This window comes from Mycena indigotica (assembly GCF_014461135.1).
Source record: "Mycena indigotica strain 171206Taipei chromosome Unknown Mind.scaff0008, whole genome shotgun sequence".
NCBI lineage: Eukaryota > Fungi > Basidiomycota > Agaricomycetes > Agaricales > Mycenaceae > Mycena > Mycena indigotica.
In genome coordinates this window covers 2,935,927-2,953,634 of record NW_023503007.1, presented here as the reverse complement: position 1 = coordinate 2,953,634, position 17,708 = coordinate 2,935,927, and the positions used below count along the sequence as shown (strand labels likewise).

Here is a 17,708-nt window from a genome sequence, read left to right as displayed (position 1 = left end):
CACTACAGTCTGCAGGCGACTAGAATAATCCCAAGAGATCTTCCTGTTGGTGTTGCGTTGGCGGTGCTGGCGGGGAAGCACTTGAGATGACGTTCGTGCTTGGCGCCGCGAATATAGATACTAAATCATCTAAGGGGTTTGCCGAAACGCCTGCCATCAGATTTGCGGCCGCGGGTTGGGTGAGCACTTCGGTTGCTGCAAGTCCGGTTGGCTGTCCATCCAGAGTGGCCTCATTGCCAAAATCACTGACGGGTTGTTTAGCTTGGCATGGTGTGCGAGACATACGCACAGCAAGTTTTCCACATATTGTCCTGCAGCTACTGTTTGCAAAGCCTTCTTTGCTGAAAAGGGATCCTCATCGTTGAATCTGTCTGCAGGTCAATAACAGGACGGTCCGCATAGAATACTAACGTTGCCTCTTTATGCTGCACACTCTCAACTCCGACTCTACCCATTCCAACAAATGTTTCTGCTGGTTTATGATAAACACTTGTTAGGTTCGAAATTTCGCCTAGAAGTTCTTCGAGGAGGGCGGATGAGACAGTCGTGCGAGGAATTGATATAGGGGGCCTGTTCGCAAGAACAACTGCCTGGAGTGGCTGTTAACCCGGCTACCTGTTTCTCTCTCTCTCAAGCGCTCACCTTCGCAGCGCCGGGATCAGTCGATAGTAGCCTCCAGTAGATGTAGGCCCGATCACGAACATCCGGACTATCACAAGCCGTGGCTTTATTGAGGATGAGTTGCACGATTCCTTGAGATGAATCCGGCTTTTTGAGGAACAACTTCACGACTGCGGTGAGTGTTTGTAATTGGACCTGTTTTGAATTGAGGAAAGGAAGGCACTTGAGATGTCAACGCACTGAATACGATTCTTCAACAAAGGTATCCACAAAAATGTTCAAAAGTTCGTCCGCATTATCGATCTTGTTGGCATACTCCCCAATGATCCATATCAGGGAAGCTTTGGCTTCAGGTTCGTCGAGTTCGTCTAAATTTGCGCAGAGTGTAGGAATAACGCCTTCGTATGTTGAAGGATATTTTCTGAAAATATCCTTCATGACGACAATGGCCTCTTGCACAACATAGGTTACTCGAGTATCAATTAGGTCCAAGAGAACATGGACACATCGTTCCGCCGCAGCATCGATTTTGACAGCCGTTTGTCCAATGCACTTGACGCTCTTCCGCACAAAATCGACATCCACCTCGGACGCGTACCTGAAATAAGTATAAAGCAAAGCAATCGCATGTGACACGTACTCTTTCAACTCGCTGAGTAACGCATCAACGTTGCTCTCATTGGCTAACCGGACCATGATGTCCAACTTCTCTACTTTGACATAGAGTGGGTCGTTGTATTTGCAGAAAAACACGCGAATTTCTGTTGATAGAGTCTCAGGACGTTTTTGTAGGAGAAGATTGATGTTTCGCAGTGCAACCCATTGCACCTCTGCTGGGGAAGAAAGGAGAGTCACAAGCGGAGGGGCCATTTTCCGGATTAGTTGCTTTGTAAGATCTTCACGTCGCACACCGCGCATATGGATCATCACAACCTTAGATGACCATTGAGCAAAATCAACAGGAGAAAGAGTGGTTACTGTACTTTGACGGCAGCCAGTACGACACTGCCATTAGCATGTTGCAATTGAGGAACAACCCGCTCGCATATGTGGTCGCTTTCCTTCTCATCTTGAGCTTGATATCGGGCAAGGGCATTCAAAATCGCAATGCGTCCCCATTCAGAGCATTCATTGAGCGCAATGAGAAGCCTGTTAAGAATTGTTGGTGAGATGATGAATATGCCAGGGTCGGAAGTTGAACTGGAAGGTCGAGCAGAAGCAGCGTTGTGAATGTCAGTGAGGGCAGCGACTGTATTCGCAACAACCTTCTTTTGGTCAGGACTCTCCTTTTGAGATCAAATTCACAGTTGACTCACCATGGGGTTACTATCCGCAATCATATCTCTCAACTGCTCCAAGAAACCGTTTTCAATCACCAGCTCCGGTTTGAGGTCATATCTAGACAGTTTCGATCATTTGGTTGATAGATCTAGAATGGATTACTTGCAGTTTGGCGACGCATAAGGAGGCTGTTTTGCGTACGTAGGGATTCTCATCTGCTATGAAGTCAGACGACGTTGCTCTTGTGTCAAGCAACGCACCACGTAGGGCTTTCGCTAGAGGGTCACACAGGTAGTCAATGATCTTTTCGGCGCGCAGCACTCCCATGGTCCGAATGGCAAGGGCTCGAACCAGGGGATTCGGGTCGTCAGAGTCTTTGACGAAAGTGTTGACTGCGAGAATGACCTACGTCCAGTTGTTTCATCTGTGGATCCAGGGCATAGTAACTCATATACGCACCAATTCTGGTTGCGTTTTGGCATAGTCTATGCCAAATTGTAAACAGGATTGAGATGTGGTGGTGGTGGCGGCGACGCACTCATTAAGTAGAGGTAGACTAGTTTTTTTTGCTCCAAGTCTTCCGTTTGCATGTTCTTGAGGACATCTGGAAAGAGTCCGCTAACATCTATGATAGGTTAAAGGAGCTCTTTCGTGGTGGTGAATAAAGACCTTTTCCGACCGTCATCGAAGCAATGACACGCTTGATTGCATCCTTCCTCTTTTCTGCATATCCTGAGTTTAAATCTACTGAGAGTTCGTCTAATTTCGATCAGGAAAGGACGGCGCAATGAAGTGGAAGATGGCGCACAGTTCTCCCCCTTGCGAGGAGCACGCGAACTCATCGGTGTTGGGCGTCACGATATCACGCTTTGGTGACACACCACTACTTTCTGACCTTCGCCATGTCCCAATATAAAACGGCTATTGGGAGTCCAGCAGTCCCTGTTTCTGGACCTGACAACAACAGATACCGCACACAAGCCCGACAACTGCAAGAACTTTTCCCTTCATGGTCCAATGATGGTGTGTACGCGTTTGTACAGGTTTTACGCGCCTCTTCATTTTGAGTCTCCAGACCTCCAGTCTCTTTTGCACGAGGTTGCTGGCGACGTTGAACTAGCTGCGACTCGTATCAGCGAGGGTTAGTTGTTTCTCTGTCGTTTTTGTTTATGTTCTCATTGTCCATACTGTAGGACATGCCGAGCAATGGGGAGCGGTGACTCGCAAAAAGGACAAGAAGCCGAATGGACTTTCGCACCCACCGAAGGAGTCCGCCTCCACCACCCGAACCGATTTTCGCGGTGGAAGAGGCGGCGCACGTGGCGGACGGGGTGGATCCACTCGAGGCGGTACAGTCCCTCGAGCTCGTGGAGGAGTGCGGACAACTAACGGTCAACACCATATCACGTCGACCGATAACCCTCCTGCTATCGACAAGTCTGTTGAGAAACCGCCAGCAACAGCAGCAGTTGTCGACAACCCATGGCCTGAACAAGCTCCAACTTCATCTTGGACTGAACCGAGCGAGAGTGTATCTGCTACTCCGGCATCTTGGGGAAACACGAAAGAACCCGAGCTCAACGATACTCCCAAGGTGTCTGCGAAGACTCCGGCGACCTCCAAAATGTCCTGGGCTCAAATTGCACGGTATGGTGTTGAAATATTTAGTTACATCATGATGACTCCGTACTCAGGCCTCAAGAAAAGCCTGTTTCAGTACCAGCACCCCCACTACCCAGCACCACTCCTATTCTAGAGCCCGAGCCCAAGGCGCACACCGATTGGGAAGAGCCTACAACTGTTCAACCACCTCCCTGGGAAGAAGAAGCACCAACCATAAAGCCATCTACATCTACCTCTGCAGCCGATGTTTGGGCGTCGGCTGTCACGGCGACCGATGTTGAAGAGCCCAAGCAACCGGAATCCGAGCGACTTGAGCAAGTATCTGTGGTTGACGCAAATCCTCCCCCCTCTTTGCAATCAGAGCCAGATACTCCCGTTCTGACTACTTCCCCTTCCGTCAAGCCCCCCTAGACCTGCACCCACGTCTCATCGCAACAGCGCGCGATACAAGCTCTCTGATCAAGCGGTAGTCATGCCTAGCTCGTTTGGTACAGGTCTCGAGAAAGTGGGAATGCAATTTGGAAGTCTCAGTCTCGGCAGCGATGCTTCATTTGAAGCCACGTAAGTTTTCAACTTCCACTTCGCCTTTGCCCTCATTGCCATACAATGCATTTTTTCTAGGCCAGAATCGGATCTTGCACCAGAACCCCAACCTTCAACGACATCTCCACCAGTGGTAACTTCAGTTCACCATGACCCTCCGCCTCAAGCTACAGTCCCACCATCGTCGGCCTCTCTGGGTTCCGCTCTATTCCAACAAAGTTTGCCTCCACAAGCTTCACATTCACTGCCGAGCTCCATCTCTCAGCCCGTCGTTTCTCAGAATCAGCAAAAAATCGATTCACAGTCCTCCCAGGAACTAAATCAGCTAACCCCACAACAACAATACATGCAACAGCATATGGCTGCTGGAGGCTACGTTCCCCCGCATGTCCAACAACAACAACAACAACAACAACAACAACAACCACAACAGCAGCAGCAGCAGCCGCATCCGCAGCAAACGCACACTCACCAATATTCGCAACACGGGTTACCGACTCACCTTGATCCCTCTCAACCAGCCCAGCAGCATCAATCTGGCACTGGTCATTCGAGTTATTTCAGAAACGATCACACCTCGGCCGCTTCAACACCTTACTTTCATGCGGCGACGCCCCCTGCCAACCAAGGGCCCGATACACCATATGGCGCATTTGGTCAACTCGGTGTTCATCAAAGTCAAGGCGGTCATTTGGCTGGTTTTGGCCAAGACTACGGTCACGATAGCCCACGAGTAAGTTGTTGATTTTTCTTTAGTTGGTTCTGACGCTCTATCCCCCAGGGCTTTTATGAGTCATATCAGCCATCCGGCTTCAACCGAGGTGCGCTGAGCCACGATGACGTCAAAGGACTCTCCAGTGCTTCTCAGACACAACCGAATACGGGTGGTCTACCGCCGCCCGCGCCTTCTACGGGTCAACATGGTAATGGCCAGAATTCTGGCCAGCAACCGCCGCCAAATGGTGGACCACAGGGTCAGCAATATGCGCCACCAGTTCCTTATTACTACCCCTACCCCCAAAATCAATACTACGGCGCACCATACAACTCGGGTTACAGTGTCCCGCCCTACGTCAAATACCCCGCTATGTTCCCTGGGCCACCTGGGCCCGCGAATGGACCGGCTCCCAACCAACAATCTCAGAATACTCTCAAGGGTCAAGGTCAAGGCCTGTATCAATCGGGCTACGACGATTACCCTGGACAGCCACAGCCACAGCCACAGCCACAGCAGCATTCACTCAGTCTCACACAAGATTATGGGAAACCTCTCTATGGGGGCGGACAAGGTTTCATTGGACTCAGTGGACCAGGTGCGGCGGCTGGCCCCCAAGCTAACGCCCGCGGTGGTTCGCCTGAGACACAATACAAGCCATATGGGAAGGATGTTGGCGTCGCAGCTCGAGTTCAGCCTGGACAACAACAGTCGCAAGGTCAACCTCAAAACTCAGGGCAAGGACAGGGCGTTCCCCCAGGTCAGGGTTTCTATGGAGGGAATCGCTTTGGTGGCGTTGGGGGTAGTGTTGGCTCTGGAGCAACTGGCCCCCAGCAAAGCACTCATCACCAAGCGGCTCATTTGGGCTATTCACAGACACAAAACGAGTTCTATCCATATCAAGGCAGGCAGCAGCAATACTGGCAGTGATTTCTTTGCTCTCATATCGTATCGCATCTTTCCATTTCTTTCTGTTCCATTATCTGTCTCTCTCGTCATCTCACTCCGCTCAATGCTTTTGTACGTTCTTTAGCACACTACAATCTTGACGCGTTTATACATGCACCCCTGTGTTCGTTTGACGTCTTTGTTCCACAGCCTTTTTGTCAGGTAACTAACTCTTTAGAACAGCATGTGATTGAAAATATACCTTGTTAAGCGCATCCATCATACCCACCGTCGTCGTCCAATTCACACAAGCATCGGTGATGCTCACACCATGTTGAAGGAATTCTGGACCTTCAATGGGGACATTCTGTCGCCCGTCATTTATATTGGACTCAACCATGACCCCTGTGATGTTTCGTGAACCAGCCGCAAGCTGATCACAAACGTCGGTGAGCACTAATGCTTGGTTGTGGTGGTTTTTTCTGGAGTTACCGTCTATGGAGGTATGTGTATTAAAACCAGGAGCCTGCAGGAGACTCACGGCTGCAGTCAATCATGATACTGGCCCATTCCTTCTTGTCGGTAATTGCTTCGATGGCCTGTTTGACATGTTGACTACTATAGTTTGGGCCTTGCGTTCCGCCACGAAGAATGATATGTGTATCAGTATTTCCCCGAGTCTTGACGATCGCTGCCAGCCCTTGTTCAGTGACGCCCATGAAAGCGTGAGGCGACCCGGAAGAGTGCATCGCGTCTATAGCAACAGAAACGCTGGCAGATTGCTCAACAGGCAGCACCGTCATCATAGTATGAGCCATACCTTCCATCTGTACCATTTTTGAATCCAATAGGAAATGAAACGCCGGAGGCAAGTTCGCGATGGAGCTGAGATTCTGTTGTCCTTGCTCCGATGGCGCCCCACGATAGCACTACAATTATAGTTAAAAGCTACGAGTAAATTTTAAACGCACAATCTGCCAGATATTGGGGTGAAATAGTATCCAGCAACTCAGAGCCAACAGGCAGGCCCAAATCTGCAATGTCACATAATAACTGTCGGGCAATGCGAAGGCCTTTGTTAATCTGGAAAGACTGCGAATGGTTGTTACCACTTCTTGTCTCGGACGAAAGAACTCTTACACCATTGATATCTGGATCATTGATAAGCCCCTTCCAGCCAACTGTGGTGCGCGGTTTCTAATAAAGGATCTCACGACTCAGATCCGAGCATAAACGGCTCCTACCTCGCTAAAAGAGATCGAGAAGGTTGGATCGAAAAAAATGTATGTAGCACGCACAAGTATGCCCGCATGATAACCAGCAAGTTCGGCCAATCGAAGGTTTTTGACTTGAGCAGAGTTGCGTATTCCATTGCTTGCTGAGGATCATGAATCGAGCATGGTCCTACAATGACCAAAACGCGGTCATCGTGGCCAGCGAGGATTCGGGCTGCCTGTGAGATCCGATGGGACTGTGAACAGCAACGAATTCACTTTCTCACAGAGTAACGAGCCGAAGCAATGGTCTTTTGAGCCTTGAGAGAAGAGACGATCTCATGGCGGAGTAGGGCAGGTTGCACCAGTGGATCATACTACTTCCTATATCACAAGTCGTGGAGAGGTAGAGCACGACGCACACCAATGACGCGTCGATCGCGGATATATTGTTGGTTGTATGCATTTTCAAGTTCAGAATCGTGCATTGGGTCCTCCGGAAGCGCTAATGACCTTTTAAGACCACCTAACCCCGATGGCAGTGGTCCTTACCAAAGCGAAACACCTTTCGAGGATCTATGCTCATAGCTGTTACAGAGAAAATAATCGTGGTGTGTGAAAGGTATGCCAAGAGGTTGGATACTAAAATCAGTGATCGCGATTGCCAAACTTCGGAGTGGAACTTTTTTGCCCGGATTTTGAACAAATCTAGCCCCAGTCAGCAAAATTTGTGCGGATTTGCTTCCAACCTTGGGGAAAATCCCTAAGTAGGCTAAAATTAGCCAAAAGAAATTGCACTGAGCAAAGTTGTCCCCAAAAGGGCAAAATACTGGTGTTGTGGGCAGCTGAAAGAAGAAAAATGAAAATTCCAAAAAAGGAAGGCGGGAGGAAAAGAAAAGAGAGGGATTTGAATAGATCTCTGTACTGTATTCAAGGGGCCAGCGCAAAAAAAATCCTAGACATTGGGTCGAAAAAGTGAAATAAGCACCAGCAGACCCTCCCTACCCTATTGACTAAGCATGACTAAGCCACATGACTTCCCAAAAAGGAAATTATTGTCATCACAAATCACAGATCAGTCCAATAAGCCAATAAGCTAGCTCGTCACGCCCGGCCGTCGGGGGTAGTACATGTCAGTAGGAAATATAAGTACATAAATCTCCGAAGAGATGGGGAAGGCAAAAATTCATGTATGAGCGCATAAGCACATGATACATAGGTGTCAATGTGCCGGGCTTGGCCGCAAGGCCACAATGAGACGCTCCGCCCCCGAGAGTGCAACTTAGGCAACTCCGGGAAAAAGGAGACGCTCACCGAGGAGCTCCCAACCACAAGAGGGCAACATAGGTAGCTCTGGGCGGGAGACAAAACTCGGGGCAGCCTGCGGCCAGCACGACGCACGACTGGGTGGGAACCGACGCCATAAGCGAGCAGCCGGACCCCCCAGAAGCGCGTGAGGAGGGTGGGCGGGGAACGCGCAAAAAGTCTTGAAGCCACACAACATGGTGGTGTCAAGCAAGCGCTGAAAGATGATGTCAGTCGCTAAAAGATGATGTCAGTGTCGGCTTTGGCCGAGCGCTCCCACGCTAGCTTATCTCACGGTAGCGGCGGCTCGTGCCTCGCCCCGCTAGCTGACAGGAAGTAAAAATCAGTACCTATGCACCATATCCTAGACCAAGACGCTGAATCACTGCAAGAGTGCTAGTCTTCTGGCAAACAGGACTGCAGCACTCAACTTCATTATCCTCCACCAGGTTCCACTATGTCTGCCTCAGAACATGCCATGTTTGCTGCAAACAGATCATAGTGTATCTATAGACCAAAAGATGGTCCTTCTGGACATCCTCGGACCTTTCTCAGACAAAGTCCAAAACATGAAATTTTTGTCTGGGGACCCCCCCTACCCTATGTCACAAGCGTGACATAATGTCTCGGCTTGCTGATCCGCGGGCCCCTTGACTGTATTCCTACTATTTATATATGCAAAATGAGCCTTCCTCAAGTGTAAATTTCTCTGAGCGGCACCTGCGCCGAGCAGTTTAGTGTGTGACACATCTCCTATGCAAAAATTTCTGTTTTCAAATATTTTTTGCCGTGTGGCACCTGTTGATGGCAAATACTGAACCCAAATCGGGGTTTTTTTTCAGCCAGCTGTTCCAATGCCTGTCACGCTATGTGGCACAAAGTCAACAGACCCATCAAATAGCAGCAGGGAGCAGCTCCGCGCACCTAAGGAGATAGTAAGTGGTCGGGAGCATGGTCCAAGAGTGTAGCTGTACAGACTCTCTACTCTCTAGACCAGATATTAAATTATTTGCTCCTAAACATACATTATTGTGTCTGCTTCATCCTTTGTGCTGTTTCAGCAGCAGTTCCAGCAGTAAATAAATTATGGAGCAAGACAATGTATATATTATAGATCTATGGCTGGCGGCCCTCTGGCACATTTTCTTTAAGTGGAGCAATGAAATAGTTGGATTTCCTTTGGATCTACATGCTATTTTTTGTTAAATTTAAGGCTGCTAATAAGCTCTAATATAGTATCATCAATTTGCGCTCCAGGATCAGTAGCCATCACTGGATCAACTGGATCAGACAATACAGGCCATCAGTGGTGGCCTGGGGCTATTTGAAGCTAGGTTGAACCTTACAAAAAGTGCCCAACACAGCCAGGGGCATGGCTGAAGTTAGGCTATTAACTACCTGGCTACTATTAGGGTATTTTGTCTAAATACTACCACTTTAGCTCTGTGGGGAACAGGTTCAAACATGATCATGAACACATATTCTAGATCTTTGAGAATGCCCCAGATATAAGGAGCATCGCCAGATCCTCTGGAAGCACTCTTGCAATATCGCACTCCCAGAGATCTTGGGAACACAAGGCGGCATAATGGCACTCACTAAATTCCTAGAAGAATCTGGTGCGTTCACAAAGACCGGACACAAACGGAGGGAAGAGGAACTGGAACCAGACATCTCCGAGTCTGATGACAAAGAGTCAAAGACGGCGCAGGCAACGACGACAACCATGGTTAGATGGGACTACAACAGAGAGGAGGCCCACACAGACAAACAGCACACCCGGAGAACATGCCATTATAGCCCAAAAACCTATGCATTTATGTCTATGACGGACAACACCCAACCGATACAGCCAGCAGACACTGGCTCACACAACCTCCCCTCTTACATCTCCACCATAAACCCCCATAGCTGAACGGCTTTGCCACGATGTCTGACACCCCCGATGGCTGCTCATACGATCACTGCGCCTTAGTAGCTATAAGCTAGCTGGTCATACTCGGCTAGCATTATGTAGGTAGTATATAGGATGTAGGTAGAAGGAATATGATAAGTAATATCTCCGAAGAGACTGGGGAAGATAAAAATTCATGTATGAATGCATAAGCGCATTATACATAGATGGAAATGTGCCTGGCTCGGCCACAGGCTACATGAAGCGCCCCCAGCCCTGAGCGCACTGAGGCGACTCCAGGAAATGGGCGACACTCACCTGAGGCGCTCCCAGCCACAAGAGCGCAACAAGGCAGCTCTGGGCGGGAGACCAAACTCGAGGCAGCCTGCGGCCAGCATGACGCACGACTGGGTGGGAACCGACGCCAGAAGCGAGCAGCCGGCCCCCCCCAAAGGAGCAGCGCTCCAAAGCGAAGCGCGGCCGGCAAACGCAAGGCAGCAGCAGGCACCCCACCTGGAGTGCTGCGACAAAGGGAAGGGGGAAGTGGGAGAAGAGAAAGGAAAGGAAGAACAGGATGATAGAAGCGCACCACAACCCTAGGAAAACCCAGGGACAGCTGTCTTCAGCCTAAGAGGAGGCTCTAGCAGTGCTTGAGGTGACAGAGACCCAAGAGTTGGTGAGCTTGATGCAAGACCAGATAGTGCTGCCAGTAAGCAAGAAAAGGAAATGTCTCAAGGACAAGGAGGGGAAGGTGTCACAAGGACAAAGAAGGGGATGTGTCACAAGGACAAAGGAAAGGGAGGTGTCTCAAGGACAAAGAAGGGGAGGTGTCTCAAGGACAAGAAAGGGGAAGTGTCACAAGGACAAAAGAGAAGGAAAGTGTTAAAATATCACAAGGACTGGTCTCAAGGACCAAGAAATGAAGAAGGAACAGAAGCAATGTAAAGAAGGAAATAAAATATCACAAGGACATGTCTCAAGGACAGAGAGAAAGAGAAAGGAGTCACAAGGACTCAGGAGAGGGAGATGTAACCTAGACAGAGGGTAGAGAACCAGAGAACGCGCGAAAAGTCTTGAAGGCGAGGCTAGATGGTGGTGCCGAGCTAAGGATGAATGGGAGTGACCTGTGTGACATATCAGCTGATGGCCGCCGTTGAGTGCTCTCCAGCTAGCTTATCTCTCGCTACAGACTTTTGCATAATGGAGTGCAGTCGTGATTTTGGATTTGTGTGACAGCTGCCACCTGTTTTGGGCTGAAATCAGGCATAAGGGGGCTCGGAAAGGCTCGGGAATGCCAGCCGATGGCACACTTATGCCAAAAATCAATCAAAAATGGCGAGAAATCAAAAATCGGACTGCATTCCATTATGCAAGACCCTGTAACCGCGGCTCGTTCCTCGCCCCGGCTAGCTGCCAGTAACGTACGGAATATAAATGTGATTCAAAAAGAAAAAAAAATTAGTCACAGAATTTCCGCATTTGGGTGGTTTACGTTTGATTGGATCTCACACCTCTGGGGCGCGAAGAAGGAACTCTTCTTCTCAGTCTACCGATTCCCTCTGTCTGACGCGGTTGAATGAGCAACTCCGGCCCTTCCGCCTCTCCGTTAATGACCCGCTATGTGGTTCAGAGGTTCTTTTCTTATTGCTCCTATAGTCGACACTTAATTGGAAGCAGCTCCGATGTGCTAGACCATTTGGTTATCGATGTAAAGGAGGAGGGTTCGGACAAGGTCTTATGGTTCAAGGTGTGTGTGGCTCGTGGTTGTTTGCGTGTGTCTACACATCGAAGGAGGAGCGGTTTTTGGACGACGAAGAGATCGTCGAGCGACTTGTTGTGAGTTTTATGAATTATATCCCTCAACCCTTTCATAAATTGAAGCACAAAGAGTCGGGGCTCATCCGATGGACTATGCATCGTCCAAGAAGTGGCTGGTATATTCGTATCCGTTCTCCAACCTTTCCTCCTGGTTTGCTCTTGTTGCAACGATTGTGCTCATGCTCATGTGTTGCCGATGCGGTACTGCAGGTGTCTACATTCCCTTAACACCAGCACCACCAGCTGGTGCGCATCCGCCTGGGTCCTTACTTTTTTCCTCTCGCACCAATGCCTTTATCCCCAACACGCCTTCCTTGATGCATTCATATCCACCCCCACCGACTTCCCCACCTGGACAAGGTCCCGTTGTTCAGTCCGCAACACCAACCATTATTCACACTCAACCAGAAAACGGGCGAATCCTCATAGAAACAATAACCCAATTTGTGCTGACACCCCATCAACTCGATGGCAACAAGTCGGAGGAGCTTAGCTTTTTCCACAAGGCGCTCAATACTATTCGCAAAAATAGCGCGGGTCCTGACTACTCTTTCACCCTCCGGCGCATCGCACCTATTTCTACGACATCACAAGCTCCGCCGCCTACAACGACTGTGACGTCGGAGGCACCGTCTCCGCTGGTGACATTCACTGACCGGACTCCTACTATGACTGTGCATGCAATCACTGGGCTCCTCATTGTATCGCAATTTGAGGAACAAATGCTTGGGATCGAGTCGAGCTTCTGGATCGCCGTTGCTTTAACATACCTTGAATTCCTACAAGAGAAGGAGGCGAGTCGTTTCCATGGTTCAACTCAACCCGCTCATAAGCTTGATTCCTAGAGCTACCTAGCCGCCCTCAGTGACTGAGCTAGATATCGTGAACAATCACAATATAGGGACTTGGGACGACGATGAGCGAGTGGGACGACGACGAGAGAGTAGGAGAGCGAGTATTCCGATACTTCGCTCCAATATCGATCCTCGACAGCAGAAAGTGGTGGAGTTGCCTCAACGGCAACCCCTCAGAATTGTACTTCGAAGTCTATTGACTCTTGCGCTATTCCCTGTAGTGAGGCAATAGGCTTTGGGGGGTTAACACAAGGCCAACTAGGCCTCTATCCATTCCAAGTAGATTGCTAGGACCGTAGACCGTAGACTCCAAATGTTTCAAGACAATCATCCAGACCAATGCAATGGTTTCTCTTGTTCTTGGTTCTTACAAGAACAGTAAGATAAGAAGAGCATGTTGATTATATTAAACTGTGCATTTACAATAGGACTCAAAAATCTCTGTCGCCATACCCACGCTGAACACGGTCACTAGCTTGCGCACGGGCAGCAACTGAAGCATTGTATCGGTCCTGAGGGTTGGCGTCTTGGCGAGAACTGACAGCAAATTCGAGGTTCAAGGGTCCAAACTTCGTCATACGACCATTGTGTTTTTGCAAGGCCGCCGTTGCCGCCTCGACGGACTTGAACTCGATAAATCCCGTCGAAGTCAGTTCGCCTGTTACCCTGCTTCGCAAAAAATAGGTGCGAATAATGTCTTGATCAAAGGCTGAGAGTGAATGGCGAAGGGCAAGACCGTCACCCCGAAAATCGAAAAAGTAGAGACTTGGGCTTGGCATCTTGCGGCCAGTTGCTCTGGAGGCCGCATAATCGATTTTCACGTTACGGTCAAGCATGTAGAGGGGTTCCTCTGCAAAGCTGTCGTGGGCCGCAACAGCGTCATCTTCCCTCTCAAATTCCACATGCGCAAATCCCTTGAATGTGCCTTGTGGGTCAAGCGAAAGCCGCACACTGCGAAGAGGACCAAATGGTTCGAATTTTTCACGAATTTCGGCCTCATTGGTGCCGAAAGGCATGTTTCCAACATAGAGGGTAGACGAAGGCGGTGTAGGTGAACGCATACTGGCCATGCCGCTCGCATGAGACGGCCGAGCCATGGTGTAGTCAACGCGCATAAGTCGGTTGAGTATTTTGATTTCTGCGTTGAAAGCGGCCGTGGATTCTTGGACACTGCTGAATGTAATATAGCCAAAGCCTCGACTCGATCCATCTGGATTTAACACTGGCACGCTTTAACGAACTGCTTGACATCGAAGGACGTGGGCACATACCTAGTCGCAGACTGTTAATGTGCCCATAAGACTCCAGGGCTTCTCGCACCTCCGCCTCTGTAACCTCATATGGAAGGTTTCCAATGAATAATTGTTGACTGGGGGGATGCTGGGACTGTTTTTGGACGACCGGCACATCAAACCTACGAATGGCCGAAAAAGAGAGAAAACGCGTTGGACGTTGACATGGCGCGTGTGTAGTTTGCCAAACACGGGAGAAGAGAGAGTCATAAGATGATACCGCCGCGGTACGGGCTTGACGGCGGAGGACGGAGGCGAACATGGAGGAAAAGAGCAAAAATTTGGGTGTGACCAAGGTGTTGATTGACCAACTGTCACGAGAAAACAAAATCTCACAATTCTGTATTATACTAGCGTAAGCTCGTGCTACGCTACGGGGTATGCCAATCAAAGACAACAACCATGCCATTCTTGTAAAATTTCAAGATATCCTTGACGCGAGGCACGAGCGGCTCAAGAGTATCGTGGGATAAGTTAGCTACAGATGTGTCGTGTAGCTAGTCATGTGACCTCCATTTTTTTTTTCTTTTTGTTTCTGCATTTATATACCGCAACAAGTACACTAACTACTAAGACACGGTGGTCGGGACGCTGGTTCCGTCTGGCCGCTCGGTGGTGGTGTGTGCCAGGTTTGGGATCATCCTTGATGAGGATATTATTCCAGTGTGAACAGACAAATAGCAGAGCTTTAAGCTGCTGAAAGAGTTTGTCCTGTGCTTGAGGATGTAGCAGAAGCTTGAAGATATAGCTTATAAGCTCTGTTGGAACTTCAAGAATCTTGCCATATAGTATCTTAGAAAGTTTTACAGCTGTCTGCTTTCATTTTATAAGATAATAATTCAGCTTCTCTTGAAGTTGCAGAATATCCTTGTCCAGGATAGCCAGGTCTAATCGTAAGGACACAGCTGATAAGTCCATTCGATATGGTAAGAAAGAAGATTTGATTGATTATATAATTGTATTATGTCTTCAGCAGCTCTAGAAGTAGTTGGAAGATTGAAGAGGCTCCTCACCCTTCCAGACATTGACCAAAGCCATACTGGTCTATGTAAGGGCAACCCCGGAGGCCTGAGATCAAGGTCCTAGCAGGGGAGGATCCAAAGCGTGAACATTGGTAAGCGAATACAAATGAAGCTGACCTAGCAGGGGAGGATCCAAAGAGAAGAAACTCTAAGGGTCCGCCTGCTAGGGAGCTGACTATATACTGCTTGTCCATAGCTGCCGCTGTCGGGCACAGAAGGCTTGGGCGGCGTCGCAGGCAAGGTCCCAGGGTGACCGTCGGGAGGGCGTTGACGGATTGGTGATTGTGCGGGCAAGATGGAGGGCCGGACCGGAGTCGGAACCGGAATCGGACCGGAATCGGACGTGTCTCCAGGCCGAAAGGGAGGTTCCCCTGACATCACCCCCCCTTTGAATGCGGCGTCCTGACGCATAGACCGGAACGGAATCGAGTCGAAGGTCGCGGAGGCGATGTGTTGTGGCTTGCCAGGGTACTTACGATAGAACTCCGTAATTTTCTCCGGGGCGAAGACGCGGTCGAAGGGAACCCACTGGTCGTGCGATGCGTCATAGCCTTTCCATCTGACGAAGTAGTTCAGCTGTTTATACCTCACCCTTGTGTCCAAGATTTCCTCTACTTCCCACTCTGGGACTCCGTCCTCGAGGTCCGGAGGGGGCTGGTCGTAGCCGGGGCGTCCGTCGAAGGGGTCATCCTGGGCGAGCTCGAGCTTGACGACGGGGAAGACCGGGTGGAGCTTTGAGTAGCGCGGAGGGAGGTCGAGCTTGTAGGCACCTTTGCTGATCTCCGCGACTATCTTGAACGGTCCGAGGCGGTGATGGGAGAACTTTTCCAAGGGGCGAGTCATCCTGATGTTAGAGGCATCCAGCCAAACACGGTCGCCAACCTTAAACTCCGGAGATGGAGTGCGTCTCTGGTCGTAGTAGCGTTTGTACTCCTCTTTGGCCTTTGTGAGCGCAGCCTTGGCTTCAGCAACACCAGTGGCGATCCGGTTGCGGAACTCGTTCACAGACTCCATAGCGGAGTGGACTCCGGGTTCAAAGCCCATGCGCGGGAGCCGGCCCGAGTCCGTCATGAAGGGGACCTGCTGCGTGAAGGAGTGAACATGATTGTTGTAGGCGAACTCCACAGCCGGAATCAGCTCATCCCAGTCGTCCTGCTGATAGTTGGTGAAGATCCGCAAGTACTGCTCCAACTCCTGGTTGATGCGTTCTGTCTGCCCGTCCGTCTGCGGGTGACACGCAGTGGACATGGCAGGCTTGATGCCAATTAGATGCCAAAGTTCTCAGGTGAAGTCCCCGATGAACTGCGAGCCGTGGTCGGAGATGTACTTCTCCGGAGTCCCATGGTGCCGCCAGATGTTCCGGTAGTAGAGGCGGGCTGCCCCTACTGCATCGACCGTTGTATGACACTCCAAGAAGTGGGCGCGCTTTCCGAGGGTGTCAACGACGACCATGACACCTGCTAAGCCCAATTATCTACTCTAATTAGAATGAAGAGCCCACTGGGGTCTTCATTCTAATTAGAAGAGAACATATGAAAATGCCTATGCTGCAGTAAAGCTCACAATAAATCTTCTATAACTGCAATAATTTCACAGCATAAGATGATACTGACCCTAAGTGTCTATGCTGCAAATATTATGACTATACTATATTTACTACAAGACAAGAAGCCTTAAGCTGCAACTAGAGTACTTATGCTGCAAGAAAACTGCAATGATTTCTAGCTATATGACATAGTAACTTCTAAGTTAGTGGCTGCTACATATGCTGCAGTAAGTCCCAGACATTTACTCAAGTATGTAAGTCCAGCTCTATCTAATCGTAAACTACCTGAAAAGGAAATTCCTAATCGTCAGTAAAATTTCAGCACCTGTGCAGGCCAATACCTACCAGCTCTGTACATGCTGTTACAGAATGTGACACAAGGTCACAAGTGTGACATAATTCCCCAAAAGGAAATTTCTCAGTTTAACAGCAGGATGACTAGAGAATGTCACAGATCGTCACAAATCAAAGTTGTGCATTTTTACTATACAAACAACTTTTATCAAGTGACCTATAGTTACAGCTCAATAGCTAGGTTAAAACTGTCCAATCACTGGCCAATAGATAACTGATAGGCCTCTATCTCCATAGATACCTAAGCTAAACATATGGATCAAGTACTAGGTAGAAGGTTCTGAAAGGTATCATTGATCAATAAGATATTTTCATCATCATGATTTGATATAATTACCATATTCACCATTCATTCATAAAAAATGGAATATCTCAAAATTAAAACATGTAAGGTGGCTGGATTGTAGATGTAGATACTATAGACTGAGGCTCTAGTGTGTGACTTCCTAATCCACAGTGAATATGGCACTGAGAATACAATGCATTTGCTCATCAGTGGTATTTGACCTCCATCAACTGTGAAAGATAAGCATGGATCTTCAGCTAGCCTTGGAGGATAAAGCTGGGAGAGAGCTCATTTGAAAGGTATAACATGTCACCATTTCCTGACCCATCCAGTCATATCATCTGTCACCATCACCTTAATCTGTCAACTGCCAAGTATGACTGAATACTGAGGTGAGGAGCATTTTGCTGATATCTTGGGCCCTCATGCATATAATCTCATGATCCAAGTTG

The 17,708-nt window shown here is 49.1% G+C and overlaps 5 protein-coding genes across 5 annotated transcripts; 2 read left to right on the top strand and 3 right to left on the bottom strand.

Annotated features, from left to right (window-relative positions):
- Window positions 1-19: 19 nt before the first annotated feature.
- MIND_00941300 (Rho GTPase activating protein 22) lies at window positions 20-2,744 on the bottom strand (the record flags this gene model as incomplete). The annotated part of the gene is made up of 14 exons (XM_037366031.1): window positions 20-245; window positions 290-367; window positions 412-590; window positions 643-816; window positions 862-1,219; window positions 1,262-1,554; window positions 1,605-1,886; window positions 1,938-2,019; window positions 2,069-2,117; window positions 2,163-2,307; window positions 2,362-2,387; window positions 2,441-2,527; window positions 2,572-2,661; window positions 2,711-2,744. The coding sequence occupies 14 exons, from the start codon at window positions 2,742-2,744 to the stop codon at window positions 20-22; spliced, it is 2,103 nt and encodes a 700-aa protein (XP_037217443.1).
- Window positions 2,745-2,804: 60 nt separating this feature from the next.
- MIND_00941200 (CUE domain-containing protein) lies at window positions 2,805-5,713 on the top strand (the record flags this gene model as incomplete). The annotated part of the gene is made up of 8 exons (XM_037366030.1): window positions 2,805-2,945; window positions 2,986-3,043; window positions 3,096-3,549; window positions 3,597-3,843; window positions 3,887-3,900; window positions 3,937-4,086; window positions 4,147-4,801; window positions 4,850-5,713. The coding sequence occupies 8 exons, from the start codon at window positions 2,805-2,807 to the stop codon at window positions 5,711-5,713; spliced, it is 2,583 nt and encodes an 860-aa protein (XP_037217442.1).
- A 124-nt stretch (window positions 5,714-5,837) lies between these two features.
- Window positions 5,838-7,510, bottom strand: MIND_00941100 (Phospho-2-dehydro-3-deoxyheptonate aldolase; the record flags this gene model as incomplete). Its single annotated transcript, XM_037366029.1, has 10 exons — window positions 7,438-7,510; window positions 7,308-7,390; window positions 7,173-7,262; window positions 6,966-7,124; window positions 6,812-6,868; window positions 6,643-6,763; window positions 6,492-6,600; window positions 6,213-6,442; window positions 5,934-6,166; window positions 5,838-5,882 (listed from the first exon to the last, which is right to left on the bottom strand). Exons 1-10 carry the CDS (start codon window positions 7,469-7,471, stop codon window positions 5,838-5,840), a joined length of 1,161 nt encoding a protein of 386 aa, XP_037217441.1. The 5' UTR covers window positions 7,472-7,510.
- Window positions 7,511-11,660: 4,150 nt separating this feature from the next.
- Window positions 11,661-12,774, top strand: MIND_00941000 (uncharacterized protein; the record flags this gene model as incomplete). The annotated part of the gene is made up of 7 exons (XM_037366028.1): window positions 11,661-11,716; window positions 11,762-11,831; window positions 11,879-11,920; window positions 11,966-12,053; window positions 12,113-12,262; window positions 12,311-12,696; window positions 12,748-12,774. The coding sequence occupies 7 exons, from the start codon at window positions 11,661-11,663 to the stop codon at window positions 12,772-12,774; spliced, it is 819 nt and encodes a 272-aa protein (XP_037217440.1).
- Window positions 12,775-13,187: 413 nt separating this feature from the next.
- MIND_00940900 (uncharacterized protein) lies at window positions 13,188-14,325 on the bottom strand (the record flags this gene model as incomplete). Its single annotated transcript, XM_037366027.1, has 2 exons — window positions 14,028-14,325; window positions 13,188-13,978 (listed from the first exon to the last, which is right to left on the bottom strand). Exons 1-2 carry the CDS (start codon window positions 14,308-14,310, stop codon window positions 13,188-13,190), a joined length of 1,074 nt encoding a protein of 357 aa, XP_037217439.1. The 5' UTR covers window positions 14,311-14,325.
- Window positions 14,326-17,708: the final 3,383 nt, after the last annotated feature.